This window comes from Pongo pygmaeus, chromosome 13 (assembly GCF_028885625.2).
Source record: "Pongo pygmaeus isolate AG05252 chromosome 13, NHGRI_mPonPyg2-v2.0_pri, whole genome shotgun sequence".
NCBI classification, from domain to species: domain Eukaryota; kingdom Metazoa; phylum Chordata; class Mammalia; order Primates; family Hominidae; genus Pongo; species Pongo pygmaeus.
The window spans coordinates 19,631,209-19,655,466 of record NC_072386.2 but is presented as its reverse complement, the minus strand read 5'-3'; the positions used below and the strand labels follow the sequence as shown (position 1 = coordinate 19,655,466).

The window sequence follows — 24,258 nt, the reverse complement described above, 5'->3', positions numbered from 1 at the left end:
ATAAATTGTGTACTACTAATAATATATTGCATTAGGATAAAATTCTGTGAAGACTGAAGTAGAACAAGAGTATAAATTGTAAGGTTTCAGCTTCTGCTTAGGATGGAGAAAGTAGAAAGAATATACACAAACACAGACTTTCTGGAACCCATCAGAGCTGAGGCTGCTGGACAACTGGCTAGCCTGAATGCTACAAAAAGACAGGCGCCTCCAAGGAGATGAGGCCTGAGCACTTCCCTGCTGAATATAGGGCTGCATGTGTCACACAAGCCAGTAAGAACGCAGCTAACATTTTCAATGCACTGTTAAAGACCACTGTTAAAGACTAGTGTGAGTGCAGAAACTCTGGGAGTAGCTGCACCTGTTCACTTCTCTGTGGCCTTCACTAGGTGCTCATGGAGAAAACTGGGGGCAGATGAGAGACTGGAGACAGCACCCTCCTGATGCAGGCTGGGGACAAAAGTGAGAGAGGCATTAAGCCCCTCTCCTGTGTTCTTTCCCCCTAACTCTCTTACAGAACAAACCGTATGCACAGAGAAACAGCGGGAAAACACTATCTCTGGGGGTGTTGGAAGGAAAGTGACTTAGGCCCAGATCATCAGAGGTCCCCTAGTGCTGGGGGTGAGCCAGGGTCACTGAAAAAGTTCCGCTCTCAAGACCACAGACACAGCACCTACCTAGACTAAGGATGACCCAGGACAAAAGAGAAACCCTGCCATCATGTAGGGTGACAAATAATGGCAGTCTACTGCTGAGGGAGGGCGAGAGCAGCAGAGATCGCCTCTGAGGAGCAGGCGCAAAGGATGACCTGAAGCGGAGAAAACTAGCACGAGGTAATGCTGGAGAGAGCTGAAGCCTACGGGACGCTGAGGATAATCCTATCATCACCATAATTCAAATGGGCTCAGCTCCTAACTAGATCGACCTCCTCAAAGCCAGGCAAAAGAAGAGGTGTGCCCATTTCCAAACTAAATACTGCAGACCTCAGTCCCCACTGTCCTACATGAGATATCTGACTTCCAACTAAAATTTATGACACATAAAGAAGAAAATCACAGTTGGTGACACTTTTTTTTTTTTTTGGAGACGGAGTCTTGCTCTGTCACCCAGGCTGGAGTGCAGTGGCGCGATCTTGGCTTTCACTGCAACCTCTACCTCCCGGGTTCAAGCAATTCTCCTACCTCAGCCTCCTGAGTAGCTGGGACTACAAGTGCCCACTGCCATGCCCGGCTATTTTTTTTTTTTTTTGTATTTTAGTAGAGATGGGGTTTCACCGTGTTACCCAGGCTGGTCTCGAACTCCTGAGCTCAGGCAATCCGCCCACCTCGGCCTCCCAAAGTGCTAGGATTACAGGCTTGAGCCACAGCACCCGGCCGACACTTTTCTTCTTGGAGCCTCAAGCAACCAGGCTCCTCCTGCCAGCCTTTACCCTCCTGGGATGTTCTAGAGGACAGAGCCAGGTGACAGCCTTCTGTGGAGGAGCAAGGATCAAGGCCTTGCTTGAAAGGGTGAAAGGGTGCGTCTCCCCTTACTTCTGGGCCTTCACACACACCTCCTTTGCCTCGCATCTTCACCCTGCCAACCCTTATTCTTCTTGTGCAGCTCAGTCCAGGCACCATTCCTCTAAGAAACCTTCTCTGGTTCCTCGAGGCTGGGTCAGGTACCCGCTTTTCTGGGCTTCTATGCCACCCATGGTTTACCTCTATCATAGGGCCTCTCAAACTGGACTGCAGTAGTCTTAAAAAAATTAATTAATTAGAACATTTATCGAGCACTTGCTATATAACAGGCACACTGCTAAGCACTTCACATATGTGACCTTAGCTAATCCTCATCACGCCCTGGAGAAAGGCAGTAACATTAGTCCACAGGACTTAAGGGGCAGAGCCAGAATTTAACTAGAAAGCCATATTCTCAATAACTATGCAAGGAAGAACGCCCTCCTTGAGGGCTTGAACCAGATCCTTTCATTGTGGTACTCACAACAGCAAAGCTATCACCTTTCCCTTTTTATTTGGCCATTTTCTTTTATTCTGTGTACAGGAGTCTTGCATTATGCTTTCAAAGTAACATCACCTGAAATCCTCTTTGGAAGTGGGCTGGGTAAAACACAATTAAATTTAAATTAATTAAAATGTGATTGCTATTAGCCATTTTAGAAGCCTGCAACACTCATGAGTGACCTTTGTACAATGTTCTTTAGTTTATTGAGTACTTCCAGCATGGGACCTTCCAATAGCCAGTGAGAGAAGAAAAATAGGGATGCTTATTTTCATTTTATGGAAGTGAAGGTCATGTTCATAGTGAGTTAGTGGAGAGGTGAGACTCAAATCTAGGTGCTATGCCATGCTTTCTTCTGCATGGGCTGTCTTTCCCTTCAGAAGGCCTTCCTGTCATCAACCATTTACAGGATTTGCAGATTGTCCTGTGGTGCCCTAAGTCCCAGCACATACAAGGTGTTGATTGTCGCAGTGGCTAGAATGACTGTTCTTAGCATAAGGCCCAAATGTCTCAAGGGGGATTCCAGGCCTGGGTAAGGTAGCTTTTGCTCACCCCCAGCTTCATCCTTCAACCTACCCCCACTGCATGGTTAAATTCAACCTCACACCCAGGCCCTGGCGCAGGATGTTCCTGCTGTTGGGACACCCTCACTCTCCACCCCTTCTCATCACATGTGTCCAATTTCCCTGGACCTTCTTCTCATTGTACCCAGCATAGACGTTTCCTCAACAACCCTACTCCAGTTTGGAGTGAAGGCAGTAATCATATCTCCCTGAATTTTCTCTTATCCAGGCCAAAGACTTTGTTTCTCCTACTCCGACACGGTGAGATATGTGAGCAGCAGCATGACATAGTGAAAAGAGGCAGGAGACCCGAGTTTCTAGTCTCAGTTCTGCCTAACTGCCTATGTGACCCTGAGTAAGCCACGCTCTCTCTCTGGGCCTCTCTTCCTGTGAAATGAGAAAAAGTGTTTCTGTCCTTTCCAAATCAGATGATGGGCATGACGTCAAGCGTGTGTGAATAAGTTTAAAGAAAATTATTTTAAAAATGCAAAATAGCCCCATCAAACCCTTCCTACATATAGCCACAGGAGCCCCCTGACCAATCTAAAGTCATGACAGCACCTTGCTATTATGTATACACCGCACTGCGTAAGTCAGGTTCCGGAAGATGTTTCCTTCCATCTTGGCTCTGCCATGGGAGCAGACGAAGACGCCTCCCTTCCCGTCCCGGAAGAGGCACTTGCGGATGAGGCAGCCCTGCACAGAGTTGGCCAGTGCCATGGCCTCCTTGTCCTTCTGCAGCTCCTGCTGCAGTGAGTTCAGCACTAGGCAGCTGGGCAGCTGAATGGATGCTCCTGGTAGAGGTGGGCCCAGAAATGAGCCCCCCAATACAGGGCATGGGCCCTGCACTTGGTAGGATAGTCTGTACATCAGCTGGTCCTCATCTTCATCCTCACCGCTGGGACTCAGGCCTCCATCGCTGCTGTCTGGAGTCTGGGCCACCCTTTCACCATCACTACCCACCTCTGCCTCCTGTGGGCCAGCCTTGGAGCCTGGCTTTGGGGAGCTAGAGGCTGGGCTGGTAGGGCTCTGGCTGCCCTCGATAACAATGTCACAGGTCTTTGGGCTCCAGGCCTGGTCCCGGCTCTCTAGGTCCAGGGACATTAAAAAGTCAGAGTCCTCTGTGGGGAGAAAAGTGGGCGAGGACTTGATGAGCCCTAGTAGATACTTGTAGGCCCAGTTCTTATCTGCAGATGGGTGACCCTCAACAGTCACAGAGTTGTTTTCACTGCCCACAAATTCACAGTTTTCCAGGACACACAGGGGCACGTTGTGCAGGAAGATATGGGTGTTTTTGAAGGTACAGAACTTCACTTGGCAAGTACCTGGGCCATGGACCTGGATGTGCCCATTCTCAAAGTTGCAGTTGTCAAACTGGACATGACCTGATGTTGTCTGGGGAATGAAAATAAAATGGCTGTAAGAAGGATGAGACTGGTTTTGGACTCTAGCTGCCCTTTAAGGAGGGTAGAACATGGAAAGGCCATTTGTTCTGCTGATCATCTTCCCCTCCCCACTGGGGTCTGGATGTCAGCTGTCCCCAAAAGGAACTGGGGAGCTGCTCTGCATCAGAGAGGGAGGGAAACTGGAGCTGCCCGCACCTCCATCCTTCTAATCTCAAAGGAAGGGAGACAAGTAGATGATGGCAGAAAAGTTTACACTGCAGCTCCTCCTACAACCTCAAGTCTCAATCATGTGCCAGGGCTGGGACAGGCAGTGAGAGAGGCCTAGCCGCATGTGCTGGCAAAGAGTTCTGACTCTGTGGCAACTGATGCACGCGGTGCACAGCAAAATATGTCTCTAAAGAGAGGGGACAAGGTATACTGCCATTGCCAGGAAGCATTGAACAGTGGTTAAAAGCATGGGCTCTGCCAGGTGTGGTGGCTCACGCCTGTAGTTCTAGCACGTTGGAAGGCCAAGATGGGCAGATCACTTGAGGTCAGGAGTTCGAGACCAGCCTGGTCAACATGGTGAAACCTCATCTCCACTAAAAACACAAAAATTAGCCAGGCGTGGTGGCACGCGCCTGTAGTCCCAGCTACTTGGGAGGCTGAGGCATGAGAATAGCTTGAGCCTGGGAGGCAGAGGTTGCAGTGAGCCGAGACTGTGCCAGTGCACTCCAGCCTGGGCGAAAGAGCGAGGCTTAGTGTCAAAAAAAAAAAAAGCATGGGCTCTGGGGGTTGACTGCAAGTGTTATCTTGGACAAATGACTTCACCTCTTTAAGCCTCAGTTTCCTTGTCTGCAGCATGGGGCTCACTAGTTCACAAAGCACCATGCTAGGCACAAACTTAGCACTCAATAAAAGTCAGTTATTATCATCTGGGGTCAGGGACACAAGGAGCAGAGTGTCCTCAAGAGTCTGGAGTGGGGATGGGGCAGTGCCAAACTCGCCTGCCTAATTCATTTGGGCCCCTCAGCAATCTGGGCCCAACTGAGAAGCAGTCTTGGTGAGGCCCATTCATTCTCTATTCCTGAAAAAGAGCTGTTTCTGGATTTCATACATATTTCATCAGATGTATTTGAACCATCAAATGAGGGAGTATCTCATGATTCCATTTAATAATCCAGACGTACCTACCCCTTGAATAAGTTTTAAAATTGACCTTTGATAGATTGTCCCAGAATTTAAGCCCCCTTAACTTTTCTAATTTCTTCCATATGGCTAACCTAATTTTTCCTTGCTATTTAAATCCATTTTCTCTCTAAAGATAAAAGCCAGCTCTCTGGAGATGCAGAGCCACTGCTAAGGTTCTCCTTGGAAGTCACTGAAAACTGCTGTGAAATCGCCTTGGCCTTTCCATTTTTCAGGCAAGGGCATCCCAGGCCCCCATGTCTCCTTTAGTTGAAAAACAATCATGGACTGAATACTAACTAATATATGTTATATGCTAAGCACTAAGCCAGAGGGCAGGCTACAAACAAGTCTAACGCCAGGCCTCATCCCTTGAGGATCTATGGCTATACTTCTGAGGGAGAAGTAGAGGCTGAAATCAAAATATTACTCTAAGAATAAATGTATTACAAAATGTGAAGGGTCTGGAACATTATTTCTTTCTAGGAACAAACTCTCCTTCTGGGCCTGCAGACCAGCACCAGAGAAGTTCATCAGTTCTTCTGAAATATTCTAGGGCTAAAACACAAGCTTTTAAGCTTTCAGGTAACATAGCATGATGTAATTTTATAAGCATTTAGATGAGAAGGCCTGAATTTGAGATCTAACTTCCCTAATTACCCACTTGAGAAAGTTACTTACCAACTCTGACCTCCAGTAGCCCTTATTTGCAAAATAGGCATACCACATCTACTTCATCTACACAAATGTTTGCTGTGGGGGTCCAATGAGGTCACAGATGGAAAGTCACCTAGATTATGAATAGGCTTTGGATCTTACTAAGTCTGAGACCTTGATGTCACTTAATCTTGCTGAGCCTCAGTTTCCTCATCTATAAAATCAGATGACATTACCTATCTCATAGGCATGTGGAGAGGAACCCATGAGATAATGGCTATAAGGCATACGGCATGCACACACTACATCTGTCATAAATGACCAGTGGTATAAGGATCATTACAAACATGAAAGGCAATTGTTATTGGCAATATACTTTCAAAAATCATATATATATGATTTTTTTTTTGAGACAAAGTCTCACTCTTGTCCTCCAGGCTGGGGTGCAATGGCACGATCTCAGCTCACTGCAACCTCCGCCTCCCAGGTTCAAGCGATTCTCCTGCCTCAGCCTCCCGAGTAGCTGGGATTACAGGCATGCGCCACCACACCCGGCTAATTTTTTATTTTTAGTAGAGACGGGTTTCACCATGTTGGTCTCGAACTCCTGACCTCAGGTGATCCGCCTGCCTCGGCCTCTCAAAGTGCTGGGATTACAGGTGTGAGCCACTGCACCTGGCCAAAAATCTTTTATTTTTTATGAGCAGGCAGGAAAGCAATGTAATTTTTATTGACTACCTACATAATCCAAGTTTCTAGGCAATGTATAAGCTATAGACTGTTCTGCCAGGAACTACCAACACCTGGATACCTGCTTTACTTTGAACCATCTTCTGGCTCTGCGTTCACGGAAGGAATATGTTGGACAAATATTTTCTGACCTTCTCACCATTGCCCTTGAGAATTAGCAAATCATGGTAAAAGCCTGCCCTTCCTTGATCCCATACAGGGTGGGGTTCATGTGCTGAAGGTGACTAGTCCTGTATAGCCTTTTTCCTCTGTGGCTGTCACTCTGGGCACGCCTCCATGAGCAGCTAATGTGCTCTCTGCTTCCTGTCACCAAGTGGCACGCTCCCAGAACCTGGCTTTCCTGCCGCTGCTAGACTGGTGGCTCCAGTTGGTCCAGTTGGAAAGGGAAGAGGTGCAAAAGAATTTTGGTTCCAAGCCCAAGCCATTTTTAAATACTGCTTTACCAGGAATAAAGCAGAAGTCTGAACTCTACTGATCACTGTGCCTGTTTCTCAACTGGTTCAGCACTCAGAGGAGTATGAGTATAATAATAACTCTTAACTTTCAATTCCAACAAAAAAAGGGATTAAAAGCCTAGAAAAGAGGCCAAGCCTCTGGGGGCAGAACTAGAAAGGCCGTCTATTGATGTGGACACCCACCTTATACATGATGGGTGAGAACCAGGCTGGCATGAAGACGAGGTTGCACAGGCGTGTGGTTGAGCAGTGCTGATCAATGCTGGCCAGCAGGGCCACTTCACCCAACTTCCCCTGCCCTACAATCTCCACGGGCACCTTCAAGATGATTTCACCTTGCTCTTCGTACACACCTGGGAAGAGTACAATTCGGTCATACAGGCTGGCCATGGCCAAGGCACTGCCCAGGCTGTCAAACTCATGGCCTGGCCCGACACTCAGGGTACGTCGTTCCCTCCTCCGGCGGAATAGAGAAAAGCAGATGGAAGACTCCAAGTCCAAGGCATTCTTGGTCCATGTCTTGGATGCAAGGTAATGCTGCTTGAAGGCTTCTCTCCAAGACTCAGGCTCCACATCTGGCTGGTTGGGCCAATTGGGATGGCGGCACTCGGTGCAACCCAGACACAGCTGCCGCCAGCGGGTGCTGTCGAGACTGAGGATCAGTTCATACCAGGCCCTGCATACCAGGCTGCAGCGGCCCAGGTCGGGAAGGTGCAAGTAGGCTAAGATCATGCGCCATAGCTCCAAAGGGAGGCCACCAGCCTCCATGGTCACCTAGGAGACAGACACAAAACAAAAGAGATTTCTGTCTATCCTACTTACCAGTCCCCGTTTCATTTTTTTTGAGATGGAGTTTCGCTCTTGTTGCCCAGGCTGGAGTGCAGTGGCGCGATCTCGGCCTCGCCACAACCTCCGCCTCCCAGATTCAAGCTATTCTCCTGCCTCAGCCTCCCAAGTAGCTGGGGTTACAGGCATGCACTACCACACCTAGCTAATTTTGTATTTTTAATAGAGATCAGGTTTCTCCATGTTGGTCAGGCTGGTCTCGAATTCCCGACCTCAGGTGATCTGCCCGGCTTGGCCTCCCAAAGTGCTGGGATTACAAGCGTGAGGCACCGCACCCAGCCTCCAGTCCTTTTCTTAAAATACCCCCTGCCATCTCCTGAGCCCAAGGGTGAGCAAATAAACAAGGCTCAGCCAGTCAGAGGACTCCATCCTTTCAATGTGAATCCTACTCTAGATTTTTCCACCAGGAATTAGCAAGGAAGACTCTCTTTTCTCTATGGTCAGATGTTACAAAGATATGACTCCAGGCCGGGCGCAGTGGCTCAGGCCAGTAATCCCAGCACTTTGAGAGGCTGAGACAGGTGGATCACCTGAGGTTGGGCATTCAAGACCAGCCTGACCAACATGGAGAAACCCTGTCTCTATTAAAAATACAAAATTAGCTGGGCGTGGTGGTGCATGCCTGTAAACCCAGCTACTTGGGAGGCTGAGGCAGGAGAATCGCTTGAACCCAGGGAGGCAGGGATTGCAGTGAGCCCAGATCGCGCCATTGCACTCTAGCATGGGCAACAAGAGCAAATCTCCATCTCAAAAAAAAAAAAAAAAAGGATATGACTCCAGAACTGCCAGGTTCACCACTGTGTGGAGGAAACCTTGTGGTATAAGAGCCAAACAGAAAGATGACCTTTAAAAAGAGGAAGAAAACAAGGTGAGCCACATGTGTGTGTGTGTCCTGATAGTACTGACTCCAGATTCTTAAAGATGTCTTGGAATCTACAGTTCTTCCTTCAATTTTGTAGGATATCCCAATGGCCTTCTACTAAATCCCCCTTTTGCTCAAGCTGGTTTGATTTGGGTTTCTGTGACTTGCAACTAGAAGAGTCTGGACTCCTAAGAGGGAACCAACCTTTGGCTGTTAGGGTCCTAGAGCTCTGGATCCCCTACACTCTCAGGGAAGAGACCTCTATCTCTTCACACTATTAGGAATGAGAACTGAGGCAGTGACTGTCCATCTGTCTGTCTCTGCTTGTTCCCAGATCAAGTAATTGCTGTTTCCCCATGTGGGGCAGCCCCAGGAAAGACTACTGCTGAGTCAGATGCTGTGGGTTTTGGTCCTGGCTCTGCCATTGGTTATCCTGAGCAGTTAATTGGTTATTCTGAACACCTATGGGCTGGCTGCCCAGCCATCTACCTACTTGCTTTTTCTGGAAAATCTTCTTCTCCCCTACCAGTGATTTATATCACATGATTATAGAGGTAAGGTTCCCAGCAGATGTATATGTAGAACAAAGGATCCCCAACCTCTTGACTGCAACTGATTGGACTCTGGATGGTTCTAAAGGGGCCATCGAGCCCTTTTCCAGGAGAACAGGAGTTGCAATTCTAGAATCAGGCTGGCCTTATTCCTGAATGGTGGGGAATGAGTGGCCCCTTTTCTAAGCTATAAACTCAGGAATAGCCTCTGGTGATCATTTTCCCCAGGCTGGGGCATAGGAGGAGACAAGACAGAAGAAGCCAGTCTACATTGAGAGAAGAATAAATTAGAGACACAGAAAAAAGCAGAGAAAAGGGCAGAAGCAAGGGGTGTCCAGTTTCTCTATAGCACTGCAGGTCATGGCTCTAGTCTATTCTCAAAGCTTAGCTTTATCCTTGCCCTTTGAATGCCATCAGATATCCCTGATGATGTAAGCTGGCTTCATTTACTTGTTTTTATACCTAGTTCAAGTTCTCTCATTTATGAGTGTCAATTTTCCCACTTAAAAAACAAAGGGGCCAAGTAGATGACCTAGAGCAACTTCCAAGTCTGAAACCCAAGTCTCTAGACAACTAGAAAGTAGGACTATGGCCAGACATGTGGCTCACGCCTGTAATCCCAGCACTTTGGGCGGCCAAGGTGGGTGGATTACCTGAGGTCAGGAGTTCCAGACCAGCCTGGCCAACATGGTGAAACTTTGTCTCTACTAAAAAATACAAAAATTTGGCTGGCTGCAGTGGCTCGTGCCTGTAATCCCAGCACTTTGGGATGCCGAGGCAAGGTGGATCACTTGAGGTCAGGAGTTCAAGACCAGCCTGGCCAATATAGTGAAACCCTGCCTCTACTAAAAATACAAAAAAATTAGCCGGGTTTGGGGGCGTGCGCCTGTAGTTCCAGCAACTCAGGAGGCTGAAACAGGAGAACTGCTTGAACCTGGGAGGTGGAGGTTGCAGTGAGCCAAGATCGTGCCACTATACTCCAGCCTGGGCAACAGAGCGGGACTCTGTCTCAAAACAAAACAAAAATTAGCCGGGTGTGGTGGTGGGCACCTGTAATCCCAGCTACTCAGGAGGCTGAGGCAGGAGAATTGTTTGGACCTGGGAGGCAGAGGTTGCAGTGAGCCAAGATCGCTTCACTGCACTCCAGCCTAGGTGACAGACTGAGACACCATCTCATAAATAAATAAATAAAGTAGGACTAGAAACAACTGACGTTCATCAAATTGTCGACCTCTCTAGGGCCTTGGGTATCCTCTCAATTTTATGAAAATGCTAATCATACTTGTCAGTTATCTAAGCCCCAAGAAGGCTAGGAGCACAAATGTCTGATTATGTCTGGAAGAAATGCTGAGCTTCCTCAAGACTGGCGTGGCTTTAATTCTGCAGATTTGTACTGGAGCCCAGGTGAGTAGGTTCTTCTCTAATGATCACCAGCGAGACTTTACTAAGAGAGAAAAGCTGGGCTCTGGACTGTTAAGCATAATAGGGGAAAGGCTGGGCTCCTGACATGTGCCACTCCCCAAGATGGACACCAGTTTATTTATGGTGGCTTCTATGACACTGATGTTTCCTGTTCTTCATTTATTTCTTTAGTTATACATTCTCAGGCTTTTTTTTTTTTTGAGACAGAGTCTCGCTCTATCACCCAGGCTGGAGTGCAGTGGCGCTCGGCTCACTGCAACCTCTGCCTCTCAGGTTCAAGTGATTCTCCTGTCTCAGCCTCCTGAGTAGCTGGGATTACAGGTGCACACCACCATGCCCAGCTAACTTTTTTGTATTTTTAGTAGAGACGGGGTTTCACCATGTTGGTCAGGCTGGTGTCGAACTCCTAACCTCGTGATCTGCCTATCTTGGCCTCCCAAAGTCCTGGGATTACAGGCGTGAGCCATCGAGCCTGGCCTCTCAGGCTTTTTAAGAGAAAATTGTTCTTCTACTCATTCTCTACCCATTTTGTAGCTGAGCAAAATGGACATCCATTCCCTTGGCTTCAACTACCACTGGAAATGCATGACTACAAAATCCAAATGTCTAGCCCCAGTCATCTTTCAAGCTCCACACATGAATGCCCAATTCTCTTTTGGGCATTTCTACCTGGATGCTCCACAGATAACAAAAACTCAACATCATGTCCAAAATGGAACTCTGACTTCCACTTCAGGCCATGACAGAATAACTGAAACTGGATATTCCCTTCCTGCCATAAACAACCATAAAGCTGGACAAAATATATGAGGCAAGTGAATATGTGTTTTCAGGCACTGAGCAGCAAGCTGCTCAATACTGTGATTTCTGGCCGGGCACGGTGGCTCACACCTGTAATCCCAGCACTTTGGGAGGCCGAGGTGGGTGGATCACTTGAAGTCAGGAGTTCAAGAACAGCCTGACCAACATGGTGAAACCCCATCTCTGCTAAAAATACAAAATTAGCCGGGCATGGTGGTGCACACTTGTAATCCCAGCTACTTGGGAGGTGAGGCAGGAGAATCGCTTGAACCCGGGAGGCAGAGGTTGCAGTGAGCTGAGATCACACCATTGCACTCCAGCCAGAACAACAAGAGTGAAACTCCATCTCAAAAAAAAAAAAGACTGTGATTTTTGAAAGAAAGGAAACATAGGAGGTGAGTGCCAAGAACATCCTGGCATTCATTCCGAGGCACTTCCTTACTATGGTGTAAGGAGACAGCGCCCAAGCAGAGTGGCAGTCCCACCAAGCAGGCAGATTTGAGTTCTGTGCTGCTGAAGAGGCTGGCATTTGTGAGGCAAGGTACCAGAATAGAGTGAATAGCACAGAGCGGGTGGGGAGGAGGGGCAGTTCCTAGGCTGAAGGCTGGGCTGCACATGTACAGGGCAAGACTTCATCGGATGTAGTAGGGATCACCTGCTACGAAAATTTATTCTAATTTTCCGCTTAACTTCTGTGTTTAATTTTGTTCACTCACTCATCTGACAGACATCTATTAAGCCTTATTATGTAACAGGTCCTAAGAGAAAATATTAATAAATCAGGATTAAGACATGGTCTCCGTGCTCAAGTTGCTGACAGTTTAATAAGAGGGGAGAAGACATAGTGAAAGACAAAACAAAGTTGGCAAAAGACCTTCACTAGTAGGTTGAAAAATCATGGAGTAACTCCTAGAGATGTCTTTTTTTTTTTTTTTGGATGCAGTGGCCATGATCTTTGCTCACTGCAGCCTCTGCCTCCCAGGTTCAAGCAATTCTCGTGCCTCAGCCTCTCGAGTAGCTGGGACTACAGGCGTGTGCCACCATGCCTAGCTAATTTTTGTATTTTTAGTAGAGATGGGGTTTTACCATATTGGCCAGGCTGGTCTCAAACTTCTGACCTCAAGTCATCCGCCTGCCTTGGCCTCCCAAAGTGCTGGGATTACAGGCGTGAGCCACTGCGCCTGGCCTTAGAATCACTTTAGAAAAGTGTTTCAGTTTCTTCTACAGTTAAATGCATACCTATCCTATGACCCAGGAATTCCACTCCTAGTTATTTATACAAGATAAATGAAAATAGGTGTTTACAAAAAGACTTACACACGAATGTTTACAGCAGCTGTATTCATAATAGTAAAACAAACAAACAAACTGGAAACAACCCAAACATCCATCAACAGAAGTGTGGATAAACAAGTTCTGGTGTATTTGTACAATAGAGTACTATTCAGCAATACAAAGGGATAAACCATTGATGTAGACAAGAACATGTATGAACCTCAAAAATAATATGCTGGGGCTGGGCGCAGTGGCAGACGCCTATAATCCCAGCACTTTGGGAGGTCCAGGTAGGTGGACTGCTTGCGCTCAGTAGTTTGAGACCAGCCTAGGCAACATACTGAGAGCCCAATCTCTGAAAACAAAACAAAACAAAACAAAAAATAAAAAATTAGCTGAGTGTGGTGACACATACCTGTAGTCCCAGTGACTAGGGTGGTTGAGTTGGGAGGGTCACTTAAGCCCAGGAAATCAAGGCTGCAGTGAAACATGATCGCATCACTGCACTCAAGCTTGGGCGACAGAGCAAGACTCTTATCTCAAAAAACAAAACAAAACAAACAAAAAAGACAAAACTAGTCTATGGTGATAAAAATCAAAATAGTGCTTAGGCCAGGCACAGTGGCTCACACCTGTAATGCCAGCACTTTGGGAAGCTGAGGTGGGAGGACAGCTTGAGTCCAGTTCGAGATCAGCCTGGACAACATAGCAAGACCCCATCTCTACAAAAACGTTAAAAATTTTGCCAGGCATGGTGGTGTGCACCTGTAGTCCAAGCTACTCGGGAGGCTGAGGTGGGAGAATCCCTTGAGTCTAGGAGTTTGAGGTTACAATAAGCTGATGGTGTCACTGCACTCCAGCCTAGGTGACAGCAAAACCCTGTCTCAAAAAACAAACACAACACAACAGTGCTTGCCAGCAAGGTGGAGAATAACTGGAAGGGGTTACGAGGGAACTTTAGGGTGAAGGAAATGTTTTATATCTTGACTGGTGTGTTAGTTATATGGGTGCATACATCTAAAAACCCTCACCGGAGGTTGGGCGCAGTGGCTCATGCCTGTAATCCCAGAGCTTTGGGAGGCCAGGGCGGGTGGGTCACCTGAGGTCATGAGTTTGAGACCAGCCTGGCCAACGTGGTGAAACCCCACCTCTACTAAAAATACAAAAATTATCTGGGCATGGTGGTGTGCACCTGTAATCCCAGTTACTCAGGAGGCTGAGGCAGGAGAATCACTTGAACCCAGGAGGTAGACGTTGCAGTGAGCTGAGATTGTGCCACTGCACTCCAGCCTGGGCAACACAGCAAGACTCCATCTCAAAAAATAAAAAATAAAAAAATAGAAACCTTACTGGATTGTATGCTTCAGCTCTGTGCATATCATTGCATGTAAACATCATCTCCATTTTTTAAATAGTATATATTATCATCTCTTCCCATCCCTGCTCCACCACCTGTACTGTATTCCTTGGTTAATAACACCATCATTTTCCACCTAGCTGCCCAAGTCAGAACTAGAGAAACCTCCTTGATTTCTTTTATCCCTCCTTCCCTCCCTCTCTACCCCAGATACTCTCTGAAGTCCTGTGTTTCTGCCTCCTTAAGCAATCTCTCCTATCAGTACTTTCTTCACTATCCTCCCTGTCCCTGCATTACTTCTTTGGTTTGGATTACTATGACAGATCCTTTTTTTTTTTCTTTTGAGACGGAGTCTCCCTCTGTTGCTCAGGCTGAAGTGCAGTGGCGCCATCTTGGCTCACTGCAACCTCTTCCTCCTGGGTTCAAGCGATACTCCTGCCTCAGCCTCCCAGGTAGCTGGGACTACAGGGTGCCCGCCACTAGGCCCTGCTCATTTTTTGTATTTTTAGTAGAGACGGGGTTTCACTGTATTAGCCAGGATGGTCTCTATCTCCTGACCTCATGATCCACCCGCCTCGGCCTCCCAAAGTGCTGGGGTTATAGGTGTGAGCCACCGCACCTGGGGATCTTTCTAAAATACACCTCTAATCTTGTCAATTGTTGGCTTAAAATTCCTCAGTGGTTCCCCATGGAGTCCTGGGTCAAGCCTAGTACAGAAGATCAGTTGTGAGCTTGTCTTTTTCTCTAGCCTCATCTCTGACATTCCTCCCGACCTACCCTCGCCCTCCCAATAATAACCTTTCAGAGGACCTTTCCTTATCCTCTCCCCTCAGAAATTAAGTGCCTCCCCTGGGCTCCTATAGCACCCGGAGAACAGCTCTAGCCAACATTTTAAACGTGTCAAACAAAACACAGAGCACAGAAAGCAAATGTGTAGTTTAGAGAATCATTTTACAAGGCAAGTATCCTGTTCACCACCACCTGGATCAAACACAAAACCTTGCCAGCCCCCTAAAATCCTCTCTGTGTCCCCCATTCCAACCCTTCCTCAAAAAGTAAGTTCAATCTTGATTTGTGTAGAAATCACATCTGAGCATTTCTTTATGGTTTTATCACCTCAGTATGCATCCTTAGAGGCCATAGTTTTTAGTTTTGTCCTTAAGTTTTTGGCTTGATAGGTCTTTTGATTCTCATTTCATCTGCCGGTTCCCCTCTATCTTTTCTTTACAATTTATTTGTTGAAAACCCTGACTCATCTGACTCATCAGTTTCTCATGGTCTGAATTTTGCTGACTGCACGCATTACTTGAAGGAGAGTTCACTTGTTCCTGTCACCTGCACTTCCTGCATGCTGGCAGCTGGATCCAGAGGCTTGCTCAAACTCAGGTTCAACCCCTTTAGCAATACTACAAGTGGCATTGCACCTTTTTATTAGGAGCCACATTTCTGGTTGTCTGTTTTTTGATGTTAGCAGCCAGTGGTGCTCAATGCCTCTATCCAGCAATTCACTGGTGGTAACGAAATGTTAATACTCTTAATTCACCAAAGAACACTAAAAACAGTACAAAACAAAACAAAAACCAACCCCAATCAAAACTCATTTGGCTTTGATTAGCTGAAATAATTTTATAAGGAGATTTTATAATTCTATTCATCCACTATTTGGTTATCCAGTGGCACAGTACATACAGGAAGAGCCAGCTTAATGCTTTCATTTTATTTCTCAGTTTTCTTTTTTTGTTGTTTCAGGTTTTTTTTTTTTTTTTTTTTTTGAGACGGAGTCTCGCTCTACTGCCCAGGCTGGAGTGTAGTGGCATGATCTTGGCTCACTGCAACCTCCACCTCCCAGGTTCAAGTGATTGTTCCGCCTCAACCTCCTGAGTAGCTGGTATTACAGGCACCCGCCACAATGCCTGGCTAATTTTTGTATTTTTAGTAGGGAGACGAGGTTTCATTGTGTTGGCCAGGCTGGTCTCAAACTCCTGACCTCAAGTGATCAGCCCGCCTCAGCCTCCTAAAGTGCTGGGATTACAGGCATGAGCTACTGCGCCCGGCCTTTTTTTTTTTTTTTTTTTGAGACAGAGTCTCGCTTTGTTGCCCAGGCTGGAGTGCAGTGGCACAATCTTGGCTCACTGTAACCTCAGCCTCCCAGGTTCAAGCGATTCTCTGCCTCAGCCTCCCAAGTTGCTGGGACTACAGGCCTGCGCCACACACCTGGCTAATTTTTGTAGTTTCTGTAGAGATGGGGTTTACCCATGTTGGCCAGGCTGGTCTTGAACTCCTGGCCTCAAGTGATCCACCTACCTCGGCCTCTCAAAGTGCCGCGATTATGGGCACTGCACCCAGCCTATTTCTCAGTTTTCAAGATAATGAATGGGTTCCCTGTTGTTCTCTGAAGGTGACTGGCTCTCAAAATTCATGTTCTTCTCACATGCAAAGTGCATCCATCCCAATAGCCCCAAAAAGTCTTAACTTGTTCCAGCATCAATTTTAAAGTCTAAGTCCACAGTCTCATCTAAATCAGATATGGATGACAGTCAAGGCATGATTCATCCTGAGGCAAATTCCCCTCCAGCTGTGAGCCTGTAAAATCAAACAAGCTATGTGCTTCCAAAATACAGTGGTGGGATAGCACAGAACAGATATTTCCACTGCAAGAGAGAAACAGACAAGAAGAAAAAAGTCACTGGCCTGAAGTAAGTCCAGAACAGAGCAAACACTAAATCTTAAGGCTGGAGAATAATCTTCTTTGACTCCATGTCTAACTTTCTGGACACAATGGGTTGGGGGCTGGGTCTCCAAGGCCCTGGAAGGCCCTGCCTCCACAGCATTGCTGGACATAGCCCACACAGCTCTGAAGGGTTGCAGTCAATACCTGTGGCTTTCCCAGGCTGGTGCTGTGTGCTGGTGGCTCTACAGGTCTGGAGTCTTGGGGGCAGCCCTGCTTCCAAGACTCCACCAGGTAATGCCCAAATAGGGGCTCCCTGCAGCATCCTTTGAAATCTAGGTAGAGGCACACAAGCCTCCACAGCTCTTGTACTCTGCAAGTCTACAGTTAGCCCCACGGGGATAGCACCAAGGTAGACTGCTTGTGCCCTGGGATCTGTAGCCCAGCCACACCTGGGCCTGCTTGAGCCACAGACAGGGTGACCAGGGAACAGAGGCCTGAAGTGTCCCTGAGCAATGAGCTCCAAGGTTCCAAGAGTGCCCCGGGCCTGGCCCTTTTAAGCTGGTTTGCCCTCATAGCACTAGCACTGAAGGCCTATGACGGCACAAGCAGCCTTGAAAATCAAATGGTCACTTGGTCACACCCTTGGTTTTCTCTTCTAAACCATTTAAAAAATTCTTTACATAACCAGACTGAGAGTTTTTCAAATCTTTGTGTTCTGCTTCCCTTTTAATTATAAATTGTCTTTAAATCCTTCTTTCTTTTCCCATTTTACTATAAGCAGTTAGAAGCAGCCACGCAACATCGTGAATGCTCTGCTGCTTAGAGATTTCTTCTGCCAAATCACCTAGCTTTTCTAGCTTTCTCTCTTTTCTGCCTTCTACAGAGTCCTAGGACACAGACATTGATTCAGCCAAGTTCTTTGCCACTTTATAAGAAAGATAACCTTTCTTCCAGTTTCCAATACCTTGTTCCTCATTTCTGTCTGAGACCTCATCAGACTAGTCTTCACTGTTGCAACTACTCAAGCAATCTGTAAGAAGAACAAGGCTTCTCCTATATCCCTTCTTTCCCCAGGCCCTGGCCAGAACCACCCTTAATGTGGCATTCATGTCAGTGAAGGATTTTCCAGCATTTGCTTCAAAACTGTTCCAGCCTCTATGCATTATCCGTTTCCAAGTTGCTTCTACATTTTTAGGTATTTGTTACAGCAACACCCCACTCCTCCAGTACCAATTTATGTCTTAGTCTGTTTAGTGCAACTATGTCGGAATTCTTGAATCTGACTAATCTGTAAAGAACAGACACTTATGGCTGGGCGCGGTGGCTCACGCCTGTAATCCCAGCACTTTGGGAGGCCAAGGCAGGAGGATCATGAGGTCAGGAGATCGAGACCATCCTGGCTGACACGGTGAATCCCCGTCTCTACTAAAAACACACACACACAAAAATTGGCCGGGCATGGTGGTGGGCGCCTGTAGTCCCAGCTACTTGGGAGGCTGAGGCAGGAGACCGGCATGAACCCAGGAGGCAGAGCTGGCAGTGAGCCGAGATTGCGCCACTGCACTCCAGTCTGGGTGACAGAGCGAGAATCCATCTCAAAAAAAAAGAACAGACATTTATTTTTCACAGTTCTGGAGCCTGGGAAGTCCAAGATCAAGGTGCTGGCACCTGGTGAGGACGTCCTTGCTCTGTTCTTAGATGGTGGAAGGTAGAGAAGCAAGAGGGATGAAAATATGTGTCTGCACACTGCAGAAGGATGGAGAATGCATCCCCACAAACCCTTCCATTCATGAGGAAGAGCCCTTATGACCTTTTACCTCCCAACACTGTTGCATTGGGGATTAGGTTTCCAATACACACATTTTGGGGGGGACATATTCAGACCACAGCAGTGACCAATTCAGGTTTTGTGTGTGTGTGTGTGTGAATATATATATATATATATATATTTTTTTTTTTTGAGATGGAGTCTCGGTCTGTCACCAGGCTGGAGTGCAGTGGCGCAATCTCAGCTCACTGCAACCTCTGCCTCCCGGGTTCAAGCAATTCTCCTGCCTCAGCCTCCCGAGTAGCTGGGACTACAGGCACGTGCCACCATGCCCAGCTAATTTTTGTATTTTTAGTAGAGACAGGGTTTCACCATGTTGGCCAGATGGTCTCGATCTCTTGACCTCATGATCCACCTGCCTCAGCCTCCCAAAGTGCTGGGATTACAGGCGTGAGCCACCGCGCCCGGCCACATGTATGTTTTTAAACTATTGTTATGAAGTCATGGACTGAAACGTATTTTATGGGTTTCAAGTCTTTGAAATCTCTACTTTTATTAAAGTTCAAATTAAGCTATCTTTGGTCCCACATTGGTTCCTCAGTCCTTCTGGCACAACCCCTGTACCCTTTGATAGCTTCCTTGCTATGTGGTATGTCAAGATAGCATAACAGCTTCTTTCTTTAAGAAGCTGTCTTTAAAAAATGTTCATTGAGAAAATTGTAGATTCACATGCAGTAAATGTTCATTGAGAAAATTGTAGATTCACATGCAGTTATAAGAAATAATAGACATCCTGGCCGGGTGCGGTGGCTCATGCCTGTAATCCCAGCACTTTGGGAGGCCGAGGCGGGCGGATCACCGGAGGTCGGGAGTTTGAGACCAGCCTGACCAACATGGAGAAACCCCGTCTCTACTAAAAATACAAAAAAAAAAAAAAAAAATTAGCCAGGCGTGGTGGCACATGCCTGTAATCCCAGCTACTTAGGGAGGCTGAGGCAGGAGAATCGCTTGAACCTGGGAGGCAGAGGTTGCAGTGAGCCGAGATCATGGCATTGCACTCCAGCCCGGGCAAAAAGAGCGAAACTCTGCCTCAAAAAAAAAAAGAAATAATAGAGATCCTTTGCTTGGTTTACCCCAATGGTAACCTTTTGTGAAACTATAGTATAATATCACACTAGCATGGTGACATTGATATAGTCCAAGGTCTAATTTAGATTTCTCCAGTTTTACTTGTACTCACTTGTGTATGTGTATTAAGTTCTATACAATTTTATCACTTGTGTGACTTTGTGTATCTATGACCAGTAAAGACAGTGAACAGTTCCAACATCATATGGATCCCTTTTGTAACTACACACCTCTCAATTCTGCCTCCTCTCTCCTGTCCCTAACCACTGGCAACCATTAATCTGTCCTCCAGTTCTAAAATTGTATCATTTTGAAAATGTTATATAAGTGGAATTATACAGTGTGTCACCTATTGAGACTGGCTTTTTTTCATTCAGTGTAATTCGGTGGAGGCTCATCCTACTTGTGGTGTGCATCAATAGTTTGTTTATGATGCTGAGGACTATTTCGTGCTATGGATGTACCATATCCAGTAGTGTGTATTTGCAGAATTGACAGATAGCATTCATATGTGCAATACAACCCCCTACCAAGAAATGGAATACCCCAGAAAGTTCTCTCATGACTCTTCCATCAAGTTCCACCCCCGACCACAAGAGGCAACCACTGTTTTTTTTCTCTTATCTCCTCAAATTCCTATTATCATGATTTTCTACTACAGATTAGTTTTGTCTGTTCTACAATTGCATATAAATGGGATCATGCAGTATGTATTCTTCTGTGTAAGGCTTCTTTCATTCAGCATAATATTTTGAGATTCATTCATTTCATTGCATGTAGTTTACTTTTTAACTGCTCAGTAGTATTTCATTGTGTTAAGTGTTAATATATCACAGTTTTAAAAAAATTAATTCTCCTCGATGGAAACCTGAATTACTTTCAGTTTGGGGCTATTATGGATAATGCTGCTGTGAATATTCTTATATAAGTGTTTTTGTGGACATGTTTTAATTTTTCTTGAGTCAATACTTAGGAGTGGAATTCCTAGGTTCTTTTCCCAGAGAGGCTATACTATTTTACACTCCTACCAAGAAAGAATAAGAAACACAGTTGCTCCACATTTGTTGTGGTGTTTTTTGTTTGTTTTTTTGCAGAGTCACACTTTGTCACCCAGGCTGGAGTGCTGTGGTGTGATCATAGTTCATTGCAACCTCGAATTCCCAGCCTCAAGTGATCCTGCTGCCTCGGCCTCCCAAAGTGCTGGGACTATAGGAGTAAACCACCATGCCCAGCCTGTTGCTGGTTTTTAAAATTTTATCATTCTGGTGGGTACGTAATGGTATATCATTTTGGTTTTAATTTGCATTTTCTTCATAATACACGATGTTGAGATTTTTTGCATGTGTTTATTGGCTATTCATATATCACCTTTTTGAAGTACTTGTTCAAATCTTTTGTCTTTTTTTTTTTTTTTTTTTTTAAGACGGAGTTTTGCTCTTGTCACCCTGGCTGGAGCGCAGTGGTGCAATCTCAGCTCACCGCAACCTCCAACCTCTGCCTCCCAGGTTCAAGTGATTCTCCTGCCTCAGCCTCCTGAGTAGCTGGGATTACAGGCACTCGCCACCATGCCCAGCTAATTTTTGTATTTTTAGTAAAGATGGGATTTCATCATGTTGGTCAGGCTGGTCTCAAACTCCTGACCTCAGGTGATCCACCCACCTTGGCCTCCCAAAGTGCTGGGATTACAGGCATGAGCCACTGTGCCCGGTCCTTTTGTCTGTTTTTAATTGTTTTTTTTTTTAAATTTAATTACAGGACTTCTTTATATGTCCTTTGCCAGATACATGTTCTTTGAATATTTTCTCTCAATCTGTGGTTTGCCTTTTCATTGTCTTAATGGAATCTTTTGATGAGAAGTTTTTAATTTTGATGAAGTCTAACTTACCATTTCTTTCTTTTTATAATTATTTTCTTCTATCTGTCTGAGAAAGCTTTGTTAATTCCTAAGTCATGGATATAACCTCTTGTCTAAAAGCTTTGTGGTTTTGACTTTCGCATACTGTTCTATGATCCACCATGAATTAATTTTTGTTATGGTATGAGGTAGTGGTTGAGGTTCATTCTTTTTCTATGTGCATATCAAGTTATTCTAGCACCATTTGTTGAAAACAGTCTCCTTTCCTTACTGGGTTGCTTTGGTGCCTTTTTCAAAAAAAACAAACAATGGTAGTGTGGGATTATTTCTGGACTATTTATTGTTTCATTGATCTACTTGTCAATCCTTACACCAGCACCACAGTATCACCACATTTTTGACACTTTTTTTTCCTTTTATGCATTATGCTTTTGGTATCAAGTCTAAGAACTTTTTACCTAGCTCTAGATCCTGAAGATTTTTTCCTGTGTTTTTTTCTAAAAGTTTTATAGTTTACACTTTATACTTAAGCCTATGGTCCATCTTGAGTTAATTTCTTATTGAAGTGTAAGTTGAAGTTTTTCTTTTTAGCCTATGGTTATCCAACTGTCCCAGGACCATTTGTTAAAAAGGTTATCCTTTCTCCATTGAATTGCTTTTGTACTTTTGTTAAAAAATGATAAATTGGTTGAGGATATTTTTGTTCTGGATTCTTTTTTTTTTTTTTTTTTTTTTTTTTTTGAGACAGAGTCTCTCTCTTTTGCCCAGTCTGGAGTGCAGTGGCACAATCTCGGCTCACTGCAACCTCTGTCTCCCGAGTTCAAGCCATTCTCCTACCTCAGCCTCCTGATTAGCTGGGATTACAGGTGTGTGCCACCACGCCTGGCTAATTTTTGTATTTTTAGTAGATACAGGGGTTTCACCATGTTGGCCAGGCTGGTTTTGAACTCCTGACATCAGGTGATCCGTCTGTCTTGGCCTCCCAAAGTGCTGGGATTACGGGTGTGAGCCACCACACCCGGCCTGTTCTGTATTCTTTCATGGAATATGTCAAAACCACAATCTGGATATTAGAGATGCTTTTTCTACTGGCTTGGTCATTGTTTCTAAGCCTTTTGCATCCTCCACTGGATTGTTTATGATAGGTACTGGGTACTTTTCTCTCTGAAGACTCAATACCTGGTGTTGACTCCTTTCTCTATTACAACTATTCAGGGCAACAGAAAAGATAAGGAGAGCATTCTTAGCTACAGGATGCCTACATTATTCCAACACTGGGTCTACGTGTCCATGCACTGTGAGAATAGGATTCTGATTTTTCCCAGGCTATGGGTTCTTTCAGGCAATGATGCCAATAAGTGATGATTTATGATTACTTACAATTGACCTGACCATCATCACAAGACAGTAGTACCTCTGGAAGCTCAAATGAACCCTTTTATATTGAACTCTCACGTAACTCACTCTTTCCTTCACAACTTCATATCCTTGCACTCTACATCCCTTCTGAACCTTACCCCAGACCTCTTTACCCCCTCGGAGGCCTTGGATGGCTCTGCCTCTAATTATTCTTTTCTTAATTTGAATGTTGCTTTTCTCTTCACAAAGTCATTCTCATGAGGAAGGAGCTCTGCCAGGACCCCTGAGTGGGGTAGATGCAGTTCAGCCTCAGTTAGGCCCTCTCCTCCAACCATGTTCTTGGCTTGCCTCACTTGAGAAGTAGTTTTAAAATGTTATTTTGCTGTCTTTCCATAAAGTTTTGGTGACCTATATGTGGTTCTCTGAATTCAATGACTTCACATATTACATTTCATCTAGCTGGCCTTGACCATTCACACAGTCCATTTCCAGCTAGCTCAGATAATCTCCCTCCCACATAACAGCTTACATACGATGTCCCCACACGGTTTACATTTATCTTTCTACATTTCTTATCTATCTCCCTATAAAGAGGGGCTCATCTATAATACTTTTCTAGCTGTCCTGGTTTCTTTTTTCCTTATTATTTAGGCACTTCAATTGAAAACCACCAGAAGGACATCATTATCCCCATTTTCATAACCTTCCATATGAAAGCATGCTAACCATCAACTACCCAAACATTTCCTCCCAGTGGGTGATCTCATCTTAACCAGGACCAACTGCTGCATCTGAAAGGAGTATCTTTAATCGTTGCTAAGAGCTTTGACCTACTTGTTAGAATCTGTGTTCTCATCGTCCCCACAGTCTGCTTTTGATTTCTGAGCTCCTCTGAGTATAACCGTATGCTCTTCTTTCAGGGAGCACCATATACTGTGCACTTTCTGAGATGCTTTATCCATGATGTTCTTTCCTTCTACAAGGGGCAACTCTGACAGGTGTTCAAGAGTGAATCAGCTAACACTAAAGGAACCTAACCTATACAACCTTCCAGGTGAGAGGCTTCCATATGGTCTTTTGCAGGACTTTCCATTAGGGTTCTCCTGGGACCTATTGCTAATGGTCAGTATTCCAAGTCTCAGGAGGGATTATAAGAGAGACCCAAATTGCAACCACCAACCCTCATAAATGCCTCTCTGCTTCTCTGTCAACTCGAGCCTAGTTTACTTTACTATAATAAGTGTTCAACCCAGTCAATGCGTTGTGTGCCCCATGTGACATCCCATAGTACCCAGCACTGACAATTTCTGTCCCAGATGGGTATCCCCCGTTTCCCATAGTAGCTCATCAATAATGAATACCCT

At 45.6% G+C, this 24,258-nt stretch overlaps 1 protein-coding gene across 4 annotated transcripts in view; it reads right to left on the bottom strand.

The window, feature by feature from the left end:
• The window catches only part of FBXO10 (F-box protein 10), a 67,034-nt gene that overhangs the window by 24,827 nt on the left and 17,949 nt on the right, over positions 1–24,258 (bottom strand). For all 4 annotated transcript variants that reach the window (XM_054500256.2, XM_063650448.1, XM_063650449.1 and 1 more), the window contains exons 2-3: positions 7,183–7,773; positions 3,126–3,959 (exon numbers count right to left, since the gene is read on the bottom strand). In XM_054500256.2, coding sequence (XP_054356231.1) covers positions 3,126–3,959; positions 7,183–7,773 — 1,425 coding nt within the window. The remainder of the gene's footprint in view (positions 1–3,125; positions 3,960–7,182; positions 7,774–24,258) is intronic.